Raw genomic sequence first — 23,847 nt, 5'->3', positions numbered from 1 at the left:
GGATCACCATAATAAGAATAACCAATATTCGACCAATTATCATTCCAAGATGCCATATCAACAAAGATAATCAATATTAAACTAAGATAAAAAATAAGAAGGACAAAAAAACTTGAGTAGACAAAAAGTAAAAATCTAATCTAGTAGACTAGTTAATTTCTAAGTCCCCGGCAACGGCGCCAAAAACTTGTTGCTCCCAAATGCACATGCAAGTATACGTGGTTGACAAGTAATATAGGATTGTAAGTCCAGATATCATACCCACATGGACTTGTGATTAACTATCAACTAAATTAAACCAAATAATTAATCTTTTCGAACAAATCCTAAAGTATGAATATTTAACTAAAATTAATCTAGAGTAAAAAATTAATAGATTAAAGAAAATAAGTTGGCGAATTATAGAGACGAATTCAATATGAGTGAATATTCTAGAGTTATGGGTTAGATAACAATCCCGTTGAGTTTTTCACTTAAGTCGTCTAATTAATTTATCTAGTTTATTGGTTGACAGGGTTAATATTGCTCGTAGCCTTCTCCCGAAGTACAACTCGCCTATTCAAGCTAACCTAAGCCTATATTCCTATGAAATTAGGATTAACAAGAACGCATTTATAATTCCCGTATAATTACCAAGCAAGGCGATTAGGTATATTCCTATCCTAACCGCAAATCCGCTCCTCCTAAGAGTTAAGATCTTGCTCTACTCAATCTTATATGCAATCTAGAATTCCCTCTCTCGAGTTCAATCCTAGATTCGTAGATAGTATTCAATTGGTGATCAAGCAATCAAATAATTAAGCGCAATATTGAATAAATTAACCAATATGATAAAATTATAAGAACAATGCAAGCTTCAAACTACAACGCTTATGTAGCACCCAACAACTGTAGAACTAATAAACTATGAGATTAAAGGAAGAGAAGAGAAGAAAAACTAGTTAGAAGCCTCCTCCAAGTGTGGTGTGTGTTCCCCCACGTGAATTCCCCTTCAAAGTATGTTAGATATCCTCAAAAGTGGCGTCCTCCCCTCAAAAAATATGTTTAGTCTTGCTTTTATACGTGTTGGGTAGGTCTAGGGCCGAAATAACCTTTTCCCGGGCAAAGTTGGACAAAATTCCCGTCACTAGCGCCCTGGCTAGCGCCAGGCGCCCTCCAGGGCACTGCAATATTTTTAGCTACTGTTTTTGGCTCCACAAGTAGGGCCGGGCGCCACCTGTGGCACCCAAATTCGCAAGTTTCCCGGTTTCGTTCGTTTTGGCTCAAATCTTGCGCGTTTCGCCCCCAATTGATCCCGAATCATTCCTACACATAAAAATACTTCAAATTAATACAAATCATGGCATTTAACATCCCAAATTCATGAAACAAAAGTGAAATATGAGGCGATATACATAGAAATATATATACTTTAAGCTAAACATCAGTAGGCAATATGCCACTGACTGCAACAAGCACACAATATTAATGCCTTAGAGTGGAAAACTTTAGTTAGAGAATTGGTAGGGGCAGCGGGAACGCATAGGTCATTTAATGTCATTTTTAGAACGGAAAAGATGCCCGAAGAGTGAAGGTGGAGCACGATGGTTCCTGTATACAAGAACTAGGGTGATATCCAAAATTGCAATAATTATCGGGGTATCAAGCTGCTTAGCAATACTATGAAAGTCTAGGCGAATGATAGAGCTAAAGGTGAGGAGGGGTGTGTCTATTTCCGAGAACCAGTTCGAGTTTATGCCGGGGCGTTCGACTATAGAAGCCATCCACCTTGTTAGGAAATTGATGGAGCAGTATAGGGAGAGAAAGAAGGACTTGCATATGGTGTTCATCGACTTAGAAAAGGTGTACGATAAAGTTTCGAAGGAGGTTTTGTGGAGATGTTTGGAGGCTAGAGGTGTACTGGTTGCCTACGTTGGGTTGATTAAGGACATGTATGATGGAATAAGGACCCATGTGAGGACGGTGGGTGGGGACTCGGACCATTTTCCGGTTATGATGGGGTTGTATCAGGGGTTGGCACTCATCCTTTCTTGTTTGCTTTGGTGATGGACGTACTGACGCGCCACATCCAAGGGGAGGTGCCGCGATTCATGCTATTTGCAAATGATATTGTATTGATTGACGAGACGCGAAACGGTATGAACACGCAATTAGAGATATTGAGGCAGACCCTGGATCTAAAGGTTACAAGTTGAGCAGCTTTACAATTTTAAAATTAAGAAAATGACCTTTTTAGATCTCTTATGTGTAAAAGACAGATCTCTTATGTGTAAAAGAAAATCTCCCATGAGTAAAAAAAAAGGTAAGGTCATAAAATTAAAAAAAAAATTGTAACAGGATTATTATATACCTTTACAAAAATTAAACTCTTGCAAAAATATATTTTAGTTTCTCAAAAACGGAAAGTTATATATTTGGCCGCTAGGTCAAAACTATTTACCGCTCTAGGCCGATACTTGTATAATTGTATTACTATTATATAGAAATGACAGTAAGGGATAAACATGGATGGACGAATATGGGTAAAAATTGATTGTCGTGGGTATTTCCAGTTTTACTCTTTAATTTCACAAACTTTCATCATACTCATTTTATGAAACATGGCAGGTCTTTGTATTTTTGTGGGACATGTGTTTTCCACTAGAGGTGGGCGTTCGGATAGTTCGAATTGAATTTAAAATTTCAGTTTGGATTTTTAATTTTCGGATTGAAGAAATGACAATTCAAATTAAATCCAAATAAGCTCAGTTTGGATCGAATTTTTTAAATTCGGTTTCGGATTAATCGGTTTGGATAGTTTGGATTTCGGTTTTGAGCTTAAAATTTGAAATATTTCTTCTTTTTACAAAGATGAATATCCAAATGACGTAAAAGTTCCTCATTCTCACCTCAATCATCCAAATAAAGTATACCTACAGTAAAATTGAGAAGCTCTCCCCTGCTATCCACTATCAGATCGTATATTGGCATAAACCTCCAACAAACTGGTTTAAACTCAATACTGATAGTTGCAGCAAGAGTAATCCAGGCTCGGCAGGTGGTGGTGGTCTTATCAGAGATCACAATGGTGTGTTGATGGGTGCTTTTGCAAAATTCTATGGAAATTGTAGTTGCAATGTTGCGGAAGCTAAAGCTATGAGGCGAGGCATCAAAGTGTGTATTACAATGGGCCTCACAAATGTTATAGTCGAATCTGACTCGACGATTATTCTAAACTTGATCAAAAGAATCAGGAAACCACCCTGTAGATTCAATGATATTATTGATCACATTCAAACCATGACTAAGGATCGTAACTATGTCTTTTACCACACCTTGAGGGAAGGAAACAACTCTGTTGATATGCTTGCTAACTTGGGTGATGAATACAAAATGTTTCTATCTTCAATGAGGCTGTATCATTACCTATGAATAAGCTTCAATGAAGTTAGAAGGTGATGGGATACCTAACTTCAGATTCAGACAAAACAAGAACAAGTTCGTTATCAATGACAACACTTAGCAATAAACTCCTCTCTAGCACCTTTTTGTACATAGCATCCATGTGTGTTGCTACTTGCTACAAACTCTCGGAGGAATCACAACCTTCTTCTTAACCTATCTAATTTATTTTGGTTAATTATGTATCATAGGGTGAGTCCTATCACCTACCTCACTGTTCTGGAGGCCAAGGTCTATGTCCTCATCCGTATAAAATAAAAAACTAATGAAATTATTATTAAGGAAATGCAACAGAGATATTAATACGGCTGATAAAAAGTAACAATAGTAAAATTATGTCCGAATAGAAAGTATTCTGACAGTAACTAAGTAATTAATATTAAATATATGAGATAATATCTAATGGGTAGGGTATTGAACTTATTACTATTGGCATATGGATTATAGACTAGATATAAAGTATAAAAAATTTGGATTTTCGGGTATCCAAAATCCAAAGTACCATATCCGATATTCAATCCGAAATTTAAAATTTTTAGAAATTAAATCCAAAATCCAATCCGTAATCTGAAAATCCAAACGAAAAATCCAAAACATTCGAATTCCGGTTTAGGTTCGGGTTAGCCCAATCTATGCCCACCCATGTTCTCCCTATTATTTTTCTACTCCTTCACAAATTCTCTATTTTTCTTTGGTTTGAAAACACACAAACTCTCTTCATTGTTCCATCCGAGTTTGTCCTTCTCAATCACCTGCTTGCTGGTACGTTTCTAACCTTTTTTTCTCCGGTATGTTTCTAATCATCAATTAGCATTAAGGCAGATTTTGTTTTGATCATATCTTTTTTTTCTTTATTCTTTTTTGCTCTTATCTCAAAAAACACTCATTCGATTTTACACAAGTTTACCCAGCATTGCCTCTAGATGTATGCTGGTCTGAGAGGGCATAGTTTTATATTGTTGATAATAGGCTATATTTAGGTAGTTTAGTGACCATTTACGCCTCAACTTAGCTATACGTTATTGCTATATAAAGGTTAAATGACAACAAATGCCTCTAATTATGAATTTTGTGTTTTGTAGGAGCAAGTCCTAACTATGAGGACATTAAACAATGTTTGGAGTTAATTTGGAGCAAGGAAGGACAATCGGAGGTGAGTGTGCACGAATGAAGAAGGAAAAAATGGAAGACAAATGAGCCCCAAGAGCGCGGGCCAACCGCGGCCGCGCTCAGGCCGCGCACGAGAGGCAGAAAAGAATGCATTATGCGCGGTCCAACCGCGGTCCAACCGCGGCCGCGCTCGTCACTCCGAGGAACTTTATTTCAGGGGTAAATTCGTAAGTTCATGTGCAATTCTCCTTAACCTATAAGAAGCCCAACTCGCCCAAAAAGAAGGTATCAAGGTTTTTGAAGGATTGTTGAAGGCAAGAACAGGCAAGAGGCAAGACGGAAGATTCGGCATAGAGTTTTACCTTTCTTCCTCTTATTTTTATCACTGAAGATGAATTCTACTGTTATGATTGTGAAAATAATTATGCGTAGCTAAACTCTAAATCTAGGATTTTGATGGAACCTCTTGGAGGATGAATTTCTTGATATGTTAATATAGATTTGCCATAGTAATTTTCTCTATTTGTTCAACTATATTGGGATTGTTGTTGATTGAAGGGCCCTCAATCGGCTGTGCCTATTTAGTATGCATTACTCGGGAGAGAATGCATATTTAGGTAGTTGTTGAACAAAACCACTCCTAACATATATGAGGGATTAATACGAAAGGTTTAAAGGCGGGATTAGGGATAATGAAACCTTGGGTGCGATCTAAGTGAGCTGTAACTAAGGCTAGCTAGCGTAATTCGGGAGAATATGTCTAGTATATTGTGGTAATTACTCGGGAGAGAGTTACGACAGTCAGAGTGCTCATGATCGATAGAGAAGACCTAGGCAAATTTGTAGGAAACATAGCGGAAAGGATTCCGACAAGAGGGGAAATCAGAACCTTAGAACATTCTCATTCTTGCTTACAAACCGTTTATAGTTAGTCCTTAATTACTGCATTTTTATTACATAATATTTAGTTAATAAACACCCAATTTGTTACTCAAATATCTCTGAAGATTGAATACATGAATTTCTGTGAGTCCAACAGCTGTGATTGATAGGTTAATTCCTTATGGGATTCGACTCCGGACTTGTTAATCGGAATATATTTGCAGCGACCGCTTTTTCCTTTTTATAAGGCATAGTTGGGCGTGATCAAATTTTGGCGTCGTTGCCGGGGGATTAACGGTTTATTGATTGCAGTTAAAAAGAAGTGCAAATTTTTTTAATGTAGTCAATTTTCTTCAATTTAAACTGACCATTGAAATTCTAACGTTTGTATTCGTGGTTGTTACAGGTGCATGCCTAGAAACTCCTCAAGAACTGGTGAATTGCTCGAAGAATTATCAGATCCTGAGAAAGTTTTCAAGGCATTGAATCGTGCAAACAGGAAAGGCAAACAACAACAGAACTCAACCGAAAACATTGAACCATACATGGAAGACGATAACCCAAACAACAGAGATAACGTGAATGACCAACGATCAGGGTGTGGCACCTCTTGTTCCAGAAGAAACACTATATGATTGGGCACAACCCGCCGCTGATAACTTTGCAACTGCTATTGTAGTCCCTCAGATACAAGTTGATTCATTCAAGATCACAAATAACATGCTACATCTGTTGCAGAACAAGGGACTATTCTCTGGGTCATACGTTGAAGATCCTCAGCGGCATCTAAAGAATTTCCTGTCAATCTGTGCCATGCAGGGACAACACAACGTGACACCGGAAGAAATACGTTTGCTATTGTTTCCATTATCAGTGACAGGAGCAGCTCAGACTTGGCTTAATTCACTCCCCATCAACTCCATCACTACTTGGAAGGAATTAGTCAAGCAATATTTGAACAAATTTCATCCACCTAACAAGACTGCTCAGCAAATTAATGAGATATTGAGCTTTAGACAGAAACCAACTGAGACGCTACGCGAAATGTGGGAGAAATTCAAGGGTCTGCTAGTTACTGTCCACATCATGGTATTCCGGAGCAGATGTTGGGGCAGAGATTTTACATGGGTTTAGCAGATACTTTGAAAGCCATTGTTGATGCTTCAACAGGTGGAGCATTTTTGAGCAAAACATTCAGAGAGAGCAAGATCCTACTTGACAAGATGGCACAAAACTCAGGATGGACAACAAGAATTACTCCAATCACTATTGTGGTTCACTCAGTGGCTCTAGACCCGGCTAACTCCATAGCTAAAAATATGGCCACTTACTGACATAAATGAGCATCCTCACCAAAAAGGTTGAAAAATCAGGCCAGAAGCAGCAGGTACACATAGTTGATGCAACTAATAGGGGTCTATGTACATCATGCACTAATCAACCATATGTCTGCTCGTGGAGTGCTGAAGGTGATAATCAATAATATCAGGAGAACGTGAATTATGTGGCCAACTACGGGGGACCGAGACCAGGTGGTCAGAATTGGGGTCAAAAGAATCAACAATGTAGACCAGCTCAGCAGCAGTGTAATAACAACAATAACCATGGGACTATGCGACCACAGGGGCAAATGGTGCCTTACCAAAGGCAACAAGGGTACAACTAGCAAAATCAGCAGCAGGCTTATCAACAACCTCCACAACAACAGATTGTGTGATAGGAAGATGGGTTTGCTAAACTTGAAGGAATGATGCAACAAGTGATTGGGTCCACTGGAAAACTAGCTGGCAGAGTAGACTCATATGAGTCAGCGATAAAGAATATTGAGATCCAATTAGGACATATTTCCATGGCCCTAAATAATCGTGCTCATGGGACGTTACCTGCAGACACCCAAATCAATCCAAAAGAGCAGGGCCCGAAGCAGCTGTGGCAGTGAGACTCTGAAATGGTAGAGACTTAGATCTGGAGCAAGAAATTGCTCGCAAAAGCAGACCGACTGAGACACTGGTGCCAGTACCCATTGAGATAGATGATTCAGCAGGTTTAACTGAGGTGACGGTTCAGAATGCGCAAGAGAACACCAACAAAGAAGAATAGGTTGTGAAAGAGACTGAGGTTGCACCGGAGCTGACAGTGGAAGCAGTGCCCGAACAAGAAAAAAATTAGATCACAGGGAAGAAGCGACCTCCAGCACCATTCCCATAAAGATTGGCCAAGTATCAGAAAGATGAGCAGTATAAGAAATTCTTGGAGATGTTGAAGCAAATTCAGGTAAACATTCCATTGATTGATGCTTTAAAGGAGATGACTCGTTATGCGAAGATGATGAGGAACTTGATGTCCCGCAAGTTCGACTTTCAAGACTTGGCCAAACGGTTACACTGACTTAGACTTGCAGTGCTGTTGTAACGAGACCCATAGCTAAGAAGCCATCTGACCCAGGGAGTTTCACAATTCCCTGCACAATAGGTAACTTTGCATTTGCTAAGGCACTGTGTGATCTGGGAGTAAGCATAAACCTTATGCCCCTGGCTATCTATAAAAGGAGAGGCATTGGAAGAGACCCACGTCTATGCTACTACAGCTGGCTGATTGAACAGTGAAGAGGCCCTCTGGGATTCTAGATGATGTATTGGTACATGTTGGGAAGTTTGTGTTCCCAGCAGATTTCGTCATCTTTGACTGTCGGGTTGACGAGGAAATTCCCATAATTTTGGGAAGAACATTCTTGGCCACTGGGAGAGCTTTAATTGATTGTGAAACTGGAGAGCTCAAGATGAAATTAAACGATGAAGAGATAACATTCAATGTGCAGAAATCTATGTGGAGACCAAGTGAATTTTCTAATTGCTCTCTGATAGATGCAGTGGATGTAGTTTTGGAGGAGGACGGTGAGGCACTGAACATTAAAGACCATATAGAAGCTTGTCTCATGAACTTAGATGAAGCTAATGGAGAAGAGTTGGTTGAGTGGGTACTTGCTCTTGAAGGCCAAGGTTTTTGGAAAAGGGAGCTCGAATTTGAGCCTTTGCACTTAGAGGAAAGAGAAACTCCTCCAGCTAAGCCATCAATAGAAGAGCCACCAAAGTTGGAACTCAAACCACTGCCATCTCATCTTAGGTATGCATTCTTAGGACCTAACTCATCTCTACCTATTATTATCTCATCCAGTTTGTTAGATGTGCAGGCAGAACAGCTTTTGCAGGTACTAACTGAGTGCAAGACTGCAATTGGGTGGGCCATTGCAGACATTAAGGGGATCAACCCGACCTTCTGTATGCATAAGATTCTACTGGAAGATGGGCACAAACCTTCCAGAGAACATCAAAGAAGGTTGAACCCCAACATGAAAGAAGTGGTGAAGAAAGAAGTCATCAAGTGGTTCGATGCGGAAATCATATTTCCCATCTCTGATAGCAACTGGGTTAGCCCAGTTCAATGTGTACCAAAAAAGGGAGGCATGACAGCAGTGAAAAATGAGAAGAACGAATTGATCTCTGCATGAACAGTCACAGGTTGGCGAATCTGTATGGATTACAGGAAGTTAAACTTGGCTACCAGGAAGGAACACTTCCCACCGCCATTCATTGATCAGATTCTAGATAAATTGGTAGGGAGGTCTCACTTTTGCTTTCTAGATGGGTACTCGAGGTACAATCAGATTTCTATTGCCCCGGAGGATAGAGAGAACACCATTCACCTGCCCTTATGGAATCTATGCTTTTCGGCGAATGCTGTTTGGCCTATGCAACGTACCCACCACATTCTAAAGGTGCATGATGGCCATCTTTACAGATATGGTAGAGGAGATAATGGAGGTTTTCATGGATGACTTCTTGGTGGTGGGGAACTCATTCGATGATTGCCATGTGAACTTGAGAAGAGTTTTGAAAAGGTGTATCGAGACTAATCTGGTACTCAACTGGGAAAAGTGTCATTTCATGGTACAGGAAGGTATAGTCTTGGGGCACTTAGTGTCAAGTAAAGGTATTGAGGTGGATCGAGCAAAGGTTGACGTGATAGAAAAGCTTTCACCACCCACCTCTGTCAAAGCAATCAGAAGTTTTCTTGGGCACGCCGGTTTCTGTAGGAGATTAATAAAAGATTTTTCCAAAATTGCTAAACCCTTGTGGAAATTGCTTGAAAAAGATCACCCTTTTGTGTTTTCTGATGACTGTAGGGTAGCTTTTGAGGAATTAAAGAAGAGACTGGTAACAACACATATCATAGTTGCCCCCAACTGGGAGCAACTGTTTGAGCTGATGTGTGATGCTAGTGACTATGCTGTGGGAGCAGTTCTTGGGCAGCGAAAAGATAAAATCATGCATCCAATATACTACGCAAGTAGAACGTTGAGTGGAGCCCAGCTAAATTACACTGTGACCGAGAAGGAGATGCTGGCAGTGGTGTTCAGCGACTATTTACGCCCCAACTTAGCTATACATTATTGCTATATGAAGGTTAAATGACAACAAATGGCTCTAATTATGAAGTTTGTGCTTTGCAGGAGCAAGTCCTAACTATGAGGACATTAAACAATGTTTGGAGTTAATTTGGAGCAAGGAAGGCCAATCGGAGGTGAGTGCGCGCGAAAGAAGAAGGAAAAAATGGAAGACAACTGAGCTCTAGGAGCGCGGGCCAACCGCGGCCGCGCTCAGGCCGCGCACGAGAGGCAGAAAAGAATGCATTATGCATGGTCCAACCACGGTTCAACTGCGGCCGCGCTCGTCACTCCGAGGAACTTTATTTTAGGGGTAAATTCGTAAGTTCGGGGGCAACTCTACTTAACCTATAAGAAGCCCAGCTCGCCCAAAAAGAAGGTATCAAGGTTTTTGAAGGATTGTTGAAGGCAAGAACAGGCAAGAGGCAAGGCGGAAGATTCAGCATAGAGTTTTACCTTTCTTCCTCTTGTTTTTATCACTGATGATGAATTCTACTATTATGATTGTGAAAACGATTATGCGTAGCAAAACTCTTAATCTAGGATTTTGATGGAACCTCTTGGAGGATGAATTTCTTGATATGTTAATATAGATTTGCCATAGTAATTTTCTCTGTTTGTTCAACTATACTGTGATTGTTGTTGATTGAAGGGCCCTCAATCGGCTGTTGCCTATTTAGTATGCATTACTCGGGAGAGACTGCATATTTAGGTAGTTGTTGAACAACACCGCTCCTAACGTATATGAGGGATCAATACGAAGGGTTTAAAGGTGGGATTAGGGATAACGAAACCTTGGGTGCGATCAAAGTGAGCTGTAACTAAGGCCAGCTAGCGTAATTAGGGAGAATATGTCTAGTATATTGTGGTAATTACTCGGGAGAGAGTTACAACAGTCAGAGTGCTCATGATCGATAGAGAAGACTTAGGCAAATTTGTAGCAAACATAGCGGCAAGGATTCCGATAAGAGGGGAAATCAGAACCTTAGACCATTCTCATTCTTGCTTACAAACCGTTTATAGTTAGTCCTTAATTACTGCATTTTTATTACATAATATTTAGTTAATAAACACCCAATTTGTTACTCAAATATCTCTGATGATTGAATACGTGAATTTCTGTGAGTCCAATAGCTGTGATTGAATGGTTAATTCCCTATGGGATTCGATACCGGACTTGTTAACCGGAATATATTTGCAGCGACCGTTTTTCCCTTTTTATAAGGCATAGTTAGGCGTGATCAATTGTCGTAGAGATTAACTTATGCTCAATTAAATCCTCCGTCAGTGTTCGTCGCTTTATTATTGGCTCCCAAAGAAGGTACTTTTTCTGTAAAACTTATTATGCACATGTATGTGCTCATTAGACTATTTTCTCTATCAATTTCACGACAATCGATTGTACACAAAAGAAGCCAATAAGAATACGGAGAGCCCCTGGGAACATAAAACTCCTCAAAAGGTCAGCAGTACTTCACCTATGTTTTGTAAAGAAATTACTGGGTGCTTTCAACTTATTGAGTTAGTGGAATTCTGTGTTAGAGTTGGAATAGAAAAAAACTTGATTCTTTTTTCCATTGTTTTAGGTTCTCAAAGTAAGAGTTATGGACATATGGATATAATGGTTAAATTCTTGGTTATTTGTGAAGAAAAGAGTTCCTTAGCTTTTATTTTTCTTAGCTTAATCGAGTAATAACATGTGGTTTGGTTTGAGTACTAAAACAAGGCCTTCATATATTTCAGCTCGACAAGTGAACAAGCATATTCTTTACGAATTCCAGCATCTTTGAATCATATATCTATTTCTACCAACAATTTAGATAGTTGATGTTATGTTCTAGCCTTTTTGGTAGGTTCAGGTCTTCAATTCTTGAAGTGAAATCATCGATTATACTACATTTTAAAGGTAGTATACTACATGTTAGGACCGGGAAAAAATCAGGTGTCATACGGAATCTAGCAAAGCAAACCTTGATTTTTTTCCGGTCCTAACAAGTGGTATCAGAGCGGGATTCAAGACAGGTTCATCTTGGCAGGTTCAGTTCTAGCCTCAACATATTTGACGATAATCGTGATTTTTTCTGAGAAATTTGACCGGTGTGCTACGCACGTTGAGACAAACTTTGTGGTGGAGATTTGGAGATGCGACCTGTTGAAGGCTATGTGAAGAAGGTGGATCAAGTTTATTTTGTCAGAAAATTCCGGCCAAGGGGGAGAATTGTTAGGTGTTTGCCATAATTTTCTTACCATATTTGGTTTTCCTATCTCTTGAAGGAAAAGGGCAATATAATTACCTTAATTGGGTTTTCCTTTTTGTAAAAGGAAATTACAAATCTCCCATATTTGGCTAGTACCTTTTCCTGTAGGAAAAGGTTTGGAGTTCTATAAATTGAGGATCCGCCCTTCTCATTCAGCAGCATCCACAATGTAGCCATAGGGGGCTTGGGAGTGGAGAACTTTACGGGACAAGTGTTAGTGTGTCACTTGTGTTTGCCTCTTCGTGAGGTTGTTCTCTCGATATTTTGTACTCTCTTTTTATTATAGTGGATTGCTCATCTCCGCCGTGGACGTAGGTCAGTTGACCGAACCACGTTATATGTTTGTGTTTCTTTTGGTATATTTCTCTTTTGTTGTTCGATTTATCGTCGCTCAAGATTTGCTTTGCTAGATTCCGCATGACACCTGATTTTTTTCCGGTCCTAACACTACACTCTTTTCCTCTCTTTTTTGTGTTTATTTTTTTTATTTTGTTTCTCTGTGCCGAAATGGCTTCTCATATTGTCATTAATTTTGACGGTGTGGTTATGTGAGGTCTTTGCAAGATTATATTATTGAATTGTGGTCCTATTGAAATAGATACTCTTTGAAATAAGCCGGGATGGACCTTTTTGAAATAATAATTGGTACTTAAATTGTATAGGAAGCTAATTTATTTTGTTATTGTGTTTCTATAATACCAGTACTGATTTTCATAGTGTGTTTATGTGAAGTCTTCGCCAAAATTCTGTCGTTAGATCGTGATTATCCTATTGAAATTTAGGTACATATATCATTAGATTTACTCTGCATTCCCATTCTGCTCATGCACCTAATGACATTGACGGTTCTGTAACTAGAGACTCATTTTTGGTAGTTTGCTTTGGCCTCTATTTATCTTTTTAACTACTAGGACTCTGTAATTGCAGTTTTTCACAATATTGCGAATTTTTTTTGCCCCTAGATCTTTCTTTATAGGGTGTTTTTATAATGTCTTAAGCAACTCATATGCCCCTCCTTTTTAGAAGCAAAAGTAAATGGAGAAGTCACTTGATCGTTAGTCTTGGTATTCATCTACTACCAACAGGATTCTGACAGACGTTCTAATTTTTTCATGTTTATGTGCATCTTTTGCCTGTTTGTGAACAAAATTATGAACTATTTGACCATGCTATTTTTTTCTTAAGAAATACTAGCACTTTAAACCGAAGAGTATTGAATAGATCATTCCAAGACAAAGAGGACTAAAAGAAATTTAGATGTTCCTTTTCTATTCAGTGTTCACATTCTTTAATTGTTGCCCCGTATCTTCCAACTCTTTTCATCCTAAAGCATTTGCAATAGCAGGTTATTTCAGAGTTCAAAAGGAAATGATTTGAGATGGTTAAGGATGGATTTGCATCAATCTCTCATGTACAATTATCATAAAAGTCTTGTAACCTTGAAAGTTGTTAGGTACTAAATTCGGATACCGGGTTGTTCTATATGGGTTGATCCAATCCATTTGGGGAGAGATACAATTTTGAAATAAAATAACTTCTTTGAAGAAGTTACTATACGATTTAGGTTTAGTTGAGAGCAGTTTTGCTATAGCAGTTAATTTCTTTATCTTTATAAACTGATTTTGGTCTTCTTCTTCGGATGGGTAAGAAGGAACAACAAAAAAGAAATTACTCTCCCTTTCTCATTAATCTTCTTATTCCTTAACAGAGAAGATTTCTCTTCTTCTTTTTGCAAAACACACATAAAGAAAGGTATTTAGTTGGTGGAACTAAATTTTGTATTCCAAGAGAATCAAAGTTGGACTTAGGGGTAATTTTTTGGATTGTGATTCTACTCTCCTACGTAGCAGGTACATGATTCTAATTCCTGTTCTTATTTTATTTTTATCAACAAAAGTTACCCAATTCTTTTAAACCGTAGCTACAATCAATCCGACTATCCAATCTAAGAGGTGCTATCAGTAGCTGGCTGGGAAGGAAGATGGGAAAAAAGTATACGACCATGTGAAACGTTGTACCTGTCTGCATACTTTGGAGATTGCATAATTTGGAGTTTTTCAATCGTCAGTGCTTCCCTTTTTATATTGTAATAAAGTCTGGTTTTACTCTTTATTTTCGATGTGGTATGCGCATCACTCTTTTTTCCCTCAAGGCTTCTAAGTATATTTCTCTCATATTCTTCTTTTGTTCTTCTCCTTCTTCACCAGTCCTACAATTACTATATGGTGGAAAATTTACATGTTTCAAAATATAAACAACTTATGCGGTTCTGCATGATTTGTAATGTAATATTCTATTTCGCTTAAGTGTGTAGGTGATTGTGAAGAAATATATGCTCACAAGCTGGTCGACGAAATGCTGCACAGAATGATTTGGACTAAATATCTTTAATTTCGGATCCAGGTTGGTTTTTAATTGCATAATGGAGGACCCAATTAGCATAAGCAGATCTCATAGCAGTTCTCGGTCGATTAAATTGCATGGTTTATGTTTACTTTAAGTTTGCCTTACATTGGCATTGAATAGTACGAGGAACCTTATACCTCGAGCTAAGATTTTGATAGCCAGCAAAAGTGGAGTGATGCGGTTTTATGACATGACAAAGCTTTCTCAAAATTAACAAAAATGAAGCACGTGCTAAAGCATGTGGACTTAGTTGATGGTAAGCTAGTCAATGTTAATGACCGCGCGAGAGTTTATGACGAGAGCTTGGAACAAAAGATGTCTACTTTTAAATTGCTGGCTAGGACCTTTATTGGGTGTCCGTCAATGCAATAAATGATGAAGAAGAATGTGATGGAAGCATTAGCTGATGCACAATGCGACCAGCCCGTGTATTTCAGTAAAGCTAGCAAGAGGGAATCAATTACCATTGATTCCCTCACAAAAGTGTCAAACTTCTTGAATGTGTCTGCTCAACAAAGGAAGCTTGTGAGGCACTCGATATGTGCACAGGTCACAAAGTACCCGATATGGACAAGGGCACTTGAAGAGATATTAAATGGGCTGAAATCTGAGAGAGATTTTCTATATCGCAACTGCCCAAGTAAAGAAATTAAAATGGCGCAGCAAATAGTTACAACTAGTCAAAAGTTTTTAGAAAGTGCTACTTCCTATGACCCTGAATCCACTTCATGGATGCGCCTCTCACCTGCCAAAGGCGCGGAGTCACCCACTTCTCACAAGTGGGAAGATGTTCTTGAAATGTTTCTCGACCTTATTAATTGTTTGAGTGAAGAGACAAAATTAACTTCGGAGGTCAAGAAGCTTGAGGTTATGAAAGAAGGGCTTTATCAGATTAGGGATGTTCTCATAGACAAAAGCATTGGATGTTCTCAGGGCTTTATCAGCTTGTATACATTTTTTGTATTACATCACCTTGTTTGCTACCTCATTCATGAATTTCCTTTCTGTCTTGCATTTAATGTTGCTGGTCACGCTTAAAAATATGGAAGGAAATTTTTGCATGAGATTCTTGAAAAGAAATAACCTTATTTATTTGGGTTTTCAATTTGTATGTGGTTGACTAGTTTTGATAAGTATATGATTAATGACTAGAGGTTGATAAGTTAGGACTTACTTGGTACAATTACGTAAGATTCCCAAAATTAAACTCTTGCAAAAATATTTTAATTTTAATTTTTCAAAAAAGGGGAAGTAACATATTTGGGCACTATGTCAAAACTATTTACAGCTCCTAGCCAATACTAGTATACATTAAACAATAAAACAGTACTCCTATGTTGCAGTAAGTACATTGTAAAGACAGTTCAGGATCACCTGTAGTTCATTTCTGAGCTGATGAAAATAACCAGAAGAAAAAATGCTTAAGATGATATCCCTCAGTAAAATTGGTATATGCCACTGAATACAGAGCGCACACGGTATTCTTTAGTAAAAGGCGAAAGAATAGTTCGCTGTGTGCTCACTGCGTGGCTGCGTCAGCTTTACAGTAGCCAGTGCATCCCTCTTTATATTGTAACAAAGTCTGGATTTACTCTTTCTTTTCGATGTGGTACGCCCATCACTCTTTTTTCACCTTAAGGCTTCAAATTTTATTTCTGTCTTCTTCTAGTTCTTCACCTTCTTCACCTGTCCTGCAGTTAATTACTATATGGTTGAAAATTTACATGTTTTAAAATAAAAACAACTTATGTGGTTATGTATGTTTTGAAATCTAAAATTCCATCCGTTCCAATTTATGTGAACCTGTTTGACTGGCACAAAGTTTAAGAAAAAATGAAAACTTTTGGAATTTGTGGTCCTAAACAAGTTAAAATGGGGCCCAGAGTGTTTGTATGGTTATAAAAGCTTGTAGAATTGTAAACTTAAGCTAAATTATTTTCAAATTTAGAAATGGGTCGTTCTTTTTAGAACGGACCAAAAAGGAAATAGGGTTCACATGAACTGGTACAGAGGGAGTATTCGATTTCGCTTCAGCTTGTCGGTGATTGCGAAAAGGTATATGCTAACCAGCTGATCGACGAAATGCGGCACAGAATGGTTTGGACTATATATCTTGAATTTCTGATCCAGGTTGGTGTTTAATTGCATAATGGAGGACCCAATTAGCATAAGCAGATCATATAGCAGTTGTCGGTCGATTAAATTGCATGGTTTATATTTACTTTAAGTTTGCCTTACAATGGCATTCAGTAGTACGAGGAACCTTATACCTCGAGCTAAGGTTTTGATAGCCAGCAAAAGTGGAGTCATGCGGTTTTATCATTGTCCAGAAGAAGACCAGGAGGAGCCTTTGCTTTCTCAAAATTAACAAAAATGAGCCACGTGCTAAAGCATGTGGCTTAGTTGATGGTAAGCTAGTCAATGTTAGTGACCGCGCGCGAGAGTTTATGATGAGAGCTTGGAACAAAAGATGTCTACTTTTAAATCACTGGCTAGGACATTTATTGGGTGTCCGTCAGTGCAAGAAATGATGAAGAAGAATGTGCTGGAAGCATTAGCTGATTCACAATATGACCAGCCTGTGTATTTCAGTAAAGCTAGCGAGAGGGAATCGACTACAATTGATTCCCTGACAAAAGTGTCAAACTTCTTGAATGTGTCTGCTCAACAAAAGAAGCTTGTCAGGCAATCGTATGTGCACAGGTCACAAAGTACCCGATATGGACAAGGGCACTTGAAGAGATATTGAATGGGCTGAAAACTGAGATGGATTTTCTAAATCGCAACTGCCCAAGTAAAGAAATTAAAATGGCGCAGCAAATAGTTACAACTTGTCAAAAGCTTTTAGAAAGTGCCACTTCTTATGACCCTGAATCCACTTCATGGATGCACCTTGCACCCGCAAAAGGTGCAGAGTCACCCACTTCTCACAAGTGGGAAGATGTTCTTGAAATGTTTCTCGACCTTACTAATTGTTTGAGTGAAGAGACAAAATTAACTTCGGAGGTCAAGAAGCTTGAGGTTATGAAAGAAGGGCTTTATCAGATTAGGGATGTTCTCATAGACAAAAGCACTCGATATAAGAAACTCGCCACCAGGAGAGTTTAGTGCACAAGAAGTTGACTAAGACATTGGGCCACTCATCACGATGTGTCTTCACACTTCTTCTTTATTATCTTTATGGTAGCATCTGGGATATTGAAGTTGAAGTTTGTGGAGGACTTTATGCCATTGGTCACGGGGATAAATTCCGTCTATGCATGGGAAAGATTTTAACATCCACTGAGCAGAATATACTGCAGAGGGGGGTAAAACAGCTAAGCAGAGTTCTGGGGCTTTTCAAGTTTGTATGGGAAATTGCAGGAATGAAAGGCGACCTAGAAGTACAAGGCCATTTGTGGTGCATTGGTGCGGAGAATAAGTCATTTACCTATAGAAACAATCTGTTCTTCTTGCATTCTATTAGTTACTGATGCTAGACGTTTCTCTGACAATGAGAAGTAGAAAGGTTCCACCAGAGGATGATGTATTCATCAATGAATGTGTATCCTAGATTAGCATGTGATCAACTATTTGCGGTCATATCATTTTCAGTATTTTAGTTATGATGGGGGAACTTTATGTCTGAGTTACAAGACGATCATCACTTCATTAGTTTGTCACAAATGGTGATACCATATTTCATAAATTGGTTTTGCTATTTAAAGTGTAACCAATTGTAGTGGACTTGCCTTAGTTTATGATGTTATAGGACAGTTAAATGTTAGATATTCCTCCTTTTTCTCTTCAACTTCCGCAGGTTGGATCAATCCTGTCATGAAAAAGGTCATTACGAGAAAATGATTATAAGAAAAGACTTGCTGCCATATTCCACCAAGTTTTAGTAACTTTATGATGCTGCTCAATGCTGAGCTCCTTCAACTTAACTGGTGATCTTTTACTTCCTGCCTCTTACGAGGACTCACTTATCTCCCCATTTATATATTTGAGGTTTGGGAAATTATGATGAATCTCAGGTTGCTCCACAAGCTCGAAAAGATGATGCGATGGGGCTTGTTAATATGATGTACACAGTAAATAAAGGTTCAACGCTATAGTATAACTTGGGCCAAGTTAATTGCCTCTAGGGACGGATCCGCAATTTAAATTCTATTGGTTCAATCTTTTAAGATTTTAGTATTGAACTATTATATTTTTAAAGTTATGGATTCGTATCTACTATTTGTTGCAATTTTAGTGAATTCTATACACATTGTTTCGCATTAAAAGTGATGGGTTCAAAATAACCCCGTACTCAAACACTACATCAGCCCCTGATTGCCTCTACCAGGTTGGGAAATCATGGTAGGATGTGATTGAGATGGATGTCATAGTGTCTTATCTGTGTCAAAATAACCCCGTTCAAATCAATGCTGGTTTTCACCGTCCAACAGTCAACGAAACCATTTATTTGACGCGATACCCCACTATTGATATCAAAATTCTTGAAGAACGGCATTCTGCTATGTGGAAACTCAGCCGAAAGTATAAACAGAACTAGATCGGCTTTTATATTTGGTCAGAAAACATGAGATTCTCACAAGGACAACCCAATGGTTAATTTCCTATACTAGGCGAAGCATGTACCAATGTCTCATACAACTAGTGTCAGTTGTACGAGACACAAAATAAAATTTTTCGAAAACATGAGATTCTCACAAGGACAACCCAATGGTTAATTTCCTATACTAGGAAAACAGTGGAGCTGCACTCCACCATCTGAATACTTGGCCACTTATTATTACCTCTTTCTGAGTTATACTATTAATGAAAAGTCTCCAAAAATGGTTTTATTTTAAGATTGTAGCTAGTTACAAGGAAATAAATTCTGATGTAAAAAGTCACAATTTTAGACAAGACAAAGAAGAAAATTGATTCCTATATACCACGCAAGAGAGCAGATCGATTGAGGTAATACATTTGCTTATTTTTGTTCAGAAAATTAAAACATAATCACAGCTTCCTCGGTGACGCCTATTTTATATTTATATACAAAAACGGTTGGGGGTGCGGCCCTACCCTCTCTTTCCAGCGGAATTCACCTCTTCCTTTCGCTCAACAAAACTTTCTAAGCCTTAGAAATTTTTTGGCAATCCCCATTCCTTCTTCGTTCCAAGGTTCAGTTTAGTTTGTTGTAATAGATGCTCCCAAGCTGATCGATGAAATGCCACATAAGAATGTTTTGGAACTAAGTGCCCAATGCAAAAAAGTTTATCGCTTGACTCTGGGCCATGCAAAATAATAGAAGCAGTAGCTTGAGAATAAATAACTTGGTTGAAGAATTGGGTAGGGGCCGCGCGAACGCAGGCCCCCGCTACCACAAATTATGACGTAGGTTCGACCACTTGGGCCGACCTTAGGCGGGCACCCCTCCAAAGTGCAATGGAGGTCACCAACCTAGGACATGGGTCTTATTGATCGCCCATTGACCCCATCCAGGTAAGTATGTTTCATTGTAGCTCCTTGCAATGATTTTATACCCTTCCTGATCCTCAGTTTTCTTTGTTTCAGCCGATGAGGGACATTTTGAATTTATTTTCCCCTGTTTGGTAAGTACAGTAAGAGTGAGTCATCCACTTTCTGCTTGTTTTTCATTTATATAGCACGCCTGGTAGATATAAACAGATTGTACGACATCCAGTTTCCAGAAGAAAGAAGTTTAGTTTAATAAGTGATGTTCATTTCCGTTCTGAAAACTTACGCAGAGCCCCAAATCATTCCACTTATTTCTTCAACTAGTAAACCTATCAAACATCTCACTAAAGGTTAAAACTAGAATTGTAGGGGGAACTCAAAGAAGAGAGCCCCTCCAAAAATAGGCGTATGCCACTGAGTGCAGCGCGCACACGGTATTCTTTAGTAAAAGGCGAAAGAATAGTTCGCTCTGCGCTCACTGCGTGGCTGCGTGAACTTTGCTGCTCTTCACAGCTGCCATTTTATATGTAACAGCAAGTTCTGGCATACTCTTCCACTTTCGATGTGGGACTCAACTCACTCCTTTCCCTCCGTCGGGTTTTATTGAAATTTGAGGCATCAAAATTTCAGTTGCTTCACCATTCCTTCACTTATGTTATGTGACAATCTTCATGTTTCAAATAGAAGCGACTTTTGCATTTCCTTCATCATTTGATTCATTTAAGCTCTGATTCGCTTTAGTTTTTGGTGATTCTGAAGAAATACATGCTAACAATCTTATCGACTAAATGTCCACAGGATGGTGTTGTACTTTATATATTGAATTTCCAGTGCAGGTTTAGTTTTTAAGCTTATAATAAGGACCAATTGGCAGAATAAGTAAACAAAGCAGCTGGTTTTGAGTTGGCATTAGTACGGCATTGAGAAGTGTAAGGAACAATATATACCTGGAGCTAAGATTCCGCAAGCCAATAAAAATGAGTTGATGCTGCAGGGTTTGGTGATGAACTCAAGTTCACAATTTTTTGTTTTGTTATAAGATGGACAAAGTTGTTATAAGCTATGGGCTTGTTGGAAGTGTTCTGTTCTGACTACTTTTGGTATGAAAACCAGTTATCCACCATCCATATGTTGCATTTCGCCTCTGCATTATCATATTGTTAACCATAACTTGCTTTCTTCTTCTTAGGGTACTGGGCATTTGGATAATTATGGTGATTCCTGGACGTCGTTAATTTGCTTTCTGCATTCTTGGCGCAGCACAGATAACAATATATTGCTGCAAACTTTGTGCTCCAATGCAAAGATCTTAGTAAAAAGAATTGTCTACTGCCACCAATCTAAGCAGTTTGGTATAGCTAGGGAAGTAACGATCCTATCATTTGCTTCAAAGTCAAAATGTGGGCGATTTTAGTAAAAAGAATCTATCTTGTGCGGCTTAGAAATGTGTGTTAGCAAAATTAGCTTTTTCCAAGTTCTGATATTAAAACAATGGAGTAGAAAAACTTTCCCATATTCCTATTGGAGTCTTTCCTTTAATTTACTATCTTTATGGAGGCGTTGCTAATCAATCCATCCACAGGTCAAACTGGAATTTTTGGTGCTTCTTCTTTGAAGGTATTTGCACTAGCTAATCATTCTGACCAGTGATGTTAGGCTAGAAACTCGTGTTTTAGCCGTAGTTTACACACTAATTACTGCATTATACGTGTGTTTGAGCTTAAATGATGGTGATCTGCACATATTACGTGTTTATGCCTTGCAGGAAATGATTCCGAGTTAAAAGGATAAATTAGAGCTAAATCGATAATTGAAGCTTTGAAGTATGAGTAAAATCCATAGAATTAAACAGGGATCGCATCCGGGGCTCTTGGACAGGCGTTGCATACGAAAGTGGGAAGAAAGTGCAAGGGCCAGAACAAATGGACTAAGGCGACGCACAAACGCATTAGTGCAAATATGCGTCAAAAGTTTGACAAGTTCATAGACCGGGTATTTTTGGTCCGACAAGAAAATGCACTACTGCGACGCGACCTTCAACGCATGGTGCGGCGCGCTAAGGCAAAATTCTGTCAAACACACGGTGTTCAGAGAGTTTGCAACTGAGTAAACAACACTGATGCGACGCGTGAAGTGCAAAAAGTTTGTTGGGTTTCCACTTTGGCTCAAAGAGGGTAGTTTCATCCGGGTTCATTCCTACTTAGTATAAATACATTGGAAACACGTTTTCTGAAGGACTTTTGACCTACGATAGATTGGAGAACCAACCAAGGCAAGAAGACTCAAGAATTCATCAAGATTTCAACCAACGATCGGTGCAATACGGGAGTTTGTATCGAATCATTGTCGTTGATTTCTTCTTTGTGTTTAAACCTTATTGAGATGATTTTCTTATAGCTATGGAGTAAATCCCATTAGGGTGTTGACAGATACGGTGTTTTGATAACTTGATTAGGGATTCGATTCTTGATAATTGTTGAAATTAATTGATGGAGTTTTAATTTGTATTGTGGTGTTATTTATTATTTTGCTTAATCGAAAGAGGAGTTTGGTATTGAATTTCTTTACATCTTATGCTCTAGTTTAAATTCGTGATTCAAACAGGTAATCGAAAGAGCCTCTTAAATTATTAATCGAACTAGAAAACAGGGCCAAACTTTTGTTGAAGAATTGGATAGGGGCCGCGCGAACGCAGGCCCCCGCTGTCACAAATTATGACGTAGGCTCGACCACTTGGGCCGACCTTAGGCTGGCACCCCTCCAAAGTGCAATGGAGGTCACCAACCTAGGCCATGGGCCTTATTGATCGCCCATTGACCCCGTCCAGGTAAGTATGTTTCATGGTTGCTCCTTGCAATGATTTTATACCCCTCCTGATCCTCAGTTTTCTTTGTGTCAGCCGATGAGGGACATTTTGCGTTTATGGAGAACAAACACTCGAAATGCTCAATACTAGGTGTGGCATTTATGGAGCTGATATTAACAAAGTAAGCAAATCTATAGGGAAAGTCTTTCAAAATACATTATTTATCAGTATACTTTAACAGTTGTAACAGGGTTATTATATACGTTATAAAAACTAAACTGCAAAAAAAATTATGAATTTTCATTAAAAAAAAGAAAAGAAAAGAGTACTCGCGTGTTGCAGCCTTAGTACACGTAAAGACGGTAGTAGTAATGAACATTAGTTTTCTTAACTAGAATCTTCATTTAATTTTTCTCCATGATCTTCTTATATATTACCTAGAGCTAATTAAACATAAAAAACTTAAAATTGAATTGTAGGGGGAACTCAAAGAAGAGAACCCCTCCAAAAATAAGCGTATGCCACTAAATGCAGCACGCACACGGTATTCTTTAGTAAAAGGCGAAAGAATAGTTCGCTTTGAGCTCACTGCGTGGCTGCGTGAGTTTCAATACTCCTTGTAGCTGCCTTTTTATATGTAGCAGCAAGTTTTGACTAACGTTTTCACTTTCGATGTGGGACTCATTCTTCCTCCATCAGGTTTTATCGAACTGTGGGACATCAAAGTATACTTCTTCTTCTTATAGAATCGACTTTAATTTAATTACTGTTCAGTATCCTTCCATGTTTGATTCATATAAGCTCTGTGCTCTGATTCTCTTCAATTTCAGGGCGTTAGAGTGGTATGACTAAAGGAAGGATAATCTCTTATTTAAAAGCTATTCTGCTTCTATAAATGCATAGGAGCTGTCATAATTTTCTGCAAGTCCTCTCAATTGGGAATGGGATAAGCAGTCTTTAGATCCTAGTGTTACTACTACAATGAAAAATGTCATCTTGTAGTACAAACTCAGTTCTGTTCTTTTAAGTCCTCTATTGCCAGTATG

At 38.6% G+C, this 23,847-nt stretch overlaps 2 protein-coding genes and 1 long non-coding RNA gene across 6 annotated transcripts; all 3 read left to right on the top strand.

The window, feature by feature from the left end:
• The first annotated feature begins 13,168 nt into the window (after nucleotides 1-13,168).
• On the top strand, nucleotides 13,169-16,372 carry LOC109237037. Of its 4 annotated transcripts, none has more exons than XM_019403279.1 (2): nucleotides 13,169-13,985; nucleotides 14,450-16,372. In XM_019403279.1, the coding sequence occupies exon 2, from the start codon at nucleotides 14,914-14,916 to the stop codon at nucleotides 15,577-15,579; it is 666 nt and encodes a 221-aa protein (XP_019258824.1). In that variant the 5' UTR covers nucleotides 13,169-13,985; nucleotides 14,450-14,913; the 3' UTR covers nucleotides 15,580-16,372. The 4 variants fall into 4 exon arrangements, with proteins under 4 accessions (XP_019258824.1, XP_019258823.1, XP_019258822.1 ...); XM_019403278.1 differs by having other exon boundaries at nucleotides 14,443-16,372; XM_019403277.1 differs by having other exon boundaries at nucleotides 13,169-14,198.
• A 977-nt stretch (nucleotides 16,373-17,349) lies between these two features.
• On the top strand, nucleotides 17,350-18,014 carry LOC109237031. The gene is made up of 2 exons (XM_019403273.1): nucleotides 17,350-17,648; nucleotides 17,729-18,014. Exons 1-2 carry the CDS (start codon nucleotides 17,350-17,352, stop codon nucleotides 18,012-18,014), a joined length of 585 nt encoding a protein of 194 aa, XP_019258818.1.
• Nucleotides 18,015-20,268: 2,254 nt separating this feature from the next.
• Nucleotides 20,269-22,468, top strand: LOC109237035. The gene is made up of 3 exons (XR_002069591.1): nucleotides 20,269-21,095; nucleotides 21,185-21,612; nucleotides 21,761-22,468. It is a non-coding gene; the product is annotated as an uncharacterized LOC109237035 (long non-coding RNA).
• Nucleotides 22,469-23,847: the final 1,379 nt, after the last annotated feature.

The sequence above is a fragment of the Nicotiana attenuata genome, unplaced genomic scaffold, assembly GCF_001879085.1.
Source record: "Nicotiana attenuata strain UT unplaced genomic scaffold, NIATTr2, whole genome shotgun sequence".
NCBI lineage: Eukaryota > Viridiplantae > Streptophyta > Magnoliopsida > Solanales > Solanaceae > Nicotiana > Nicotiana attenuata.
This window is presented reverse-complemented; position numbering and strand designations above follow the sequence as displayed.

Bases quoted from the DNA above. Each gene is read 5' to 3' on its own strand.
- LOC109237037 (XM_019403279.1), top strand. From the start codon at position 14,914: ATGATGAAGAAGAATGTGATGGAAGCATTAGCTGATGCACAATGCGAC.
- LOC109237031 (XM_019403273.1), top strand. From the start codon at position 17,350: ATGGCGCAGCAAATAGTTACAACTTGTCAAAAGCTTTTAGAAAGTGCC. The intron at 17,649-17,728 runs GTGCACAAGAAG...TCTTTATGGTAG, and splicing joins CTCGCCACCAGGAGAGTTTA to CATCTGGGATATTGAAGTTG.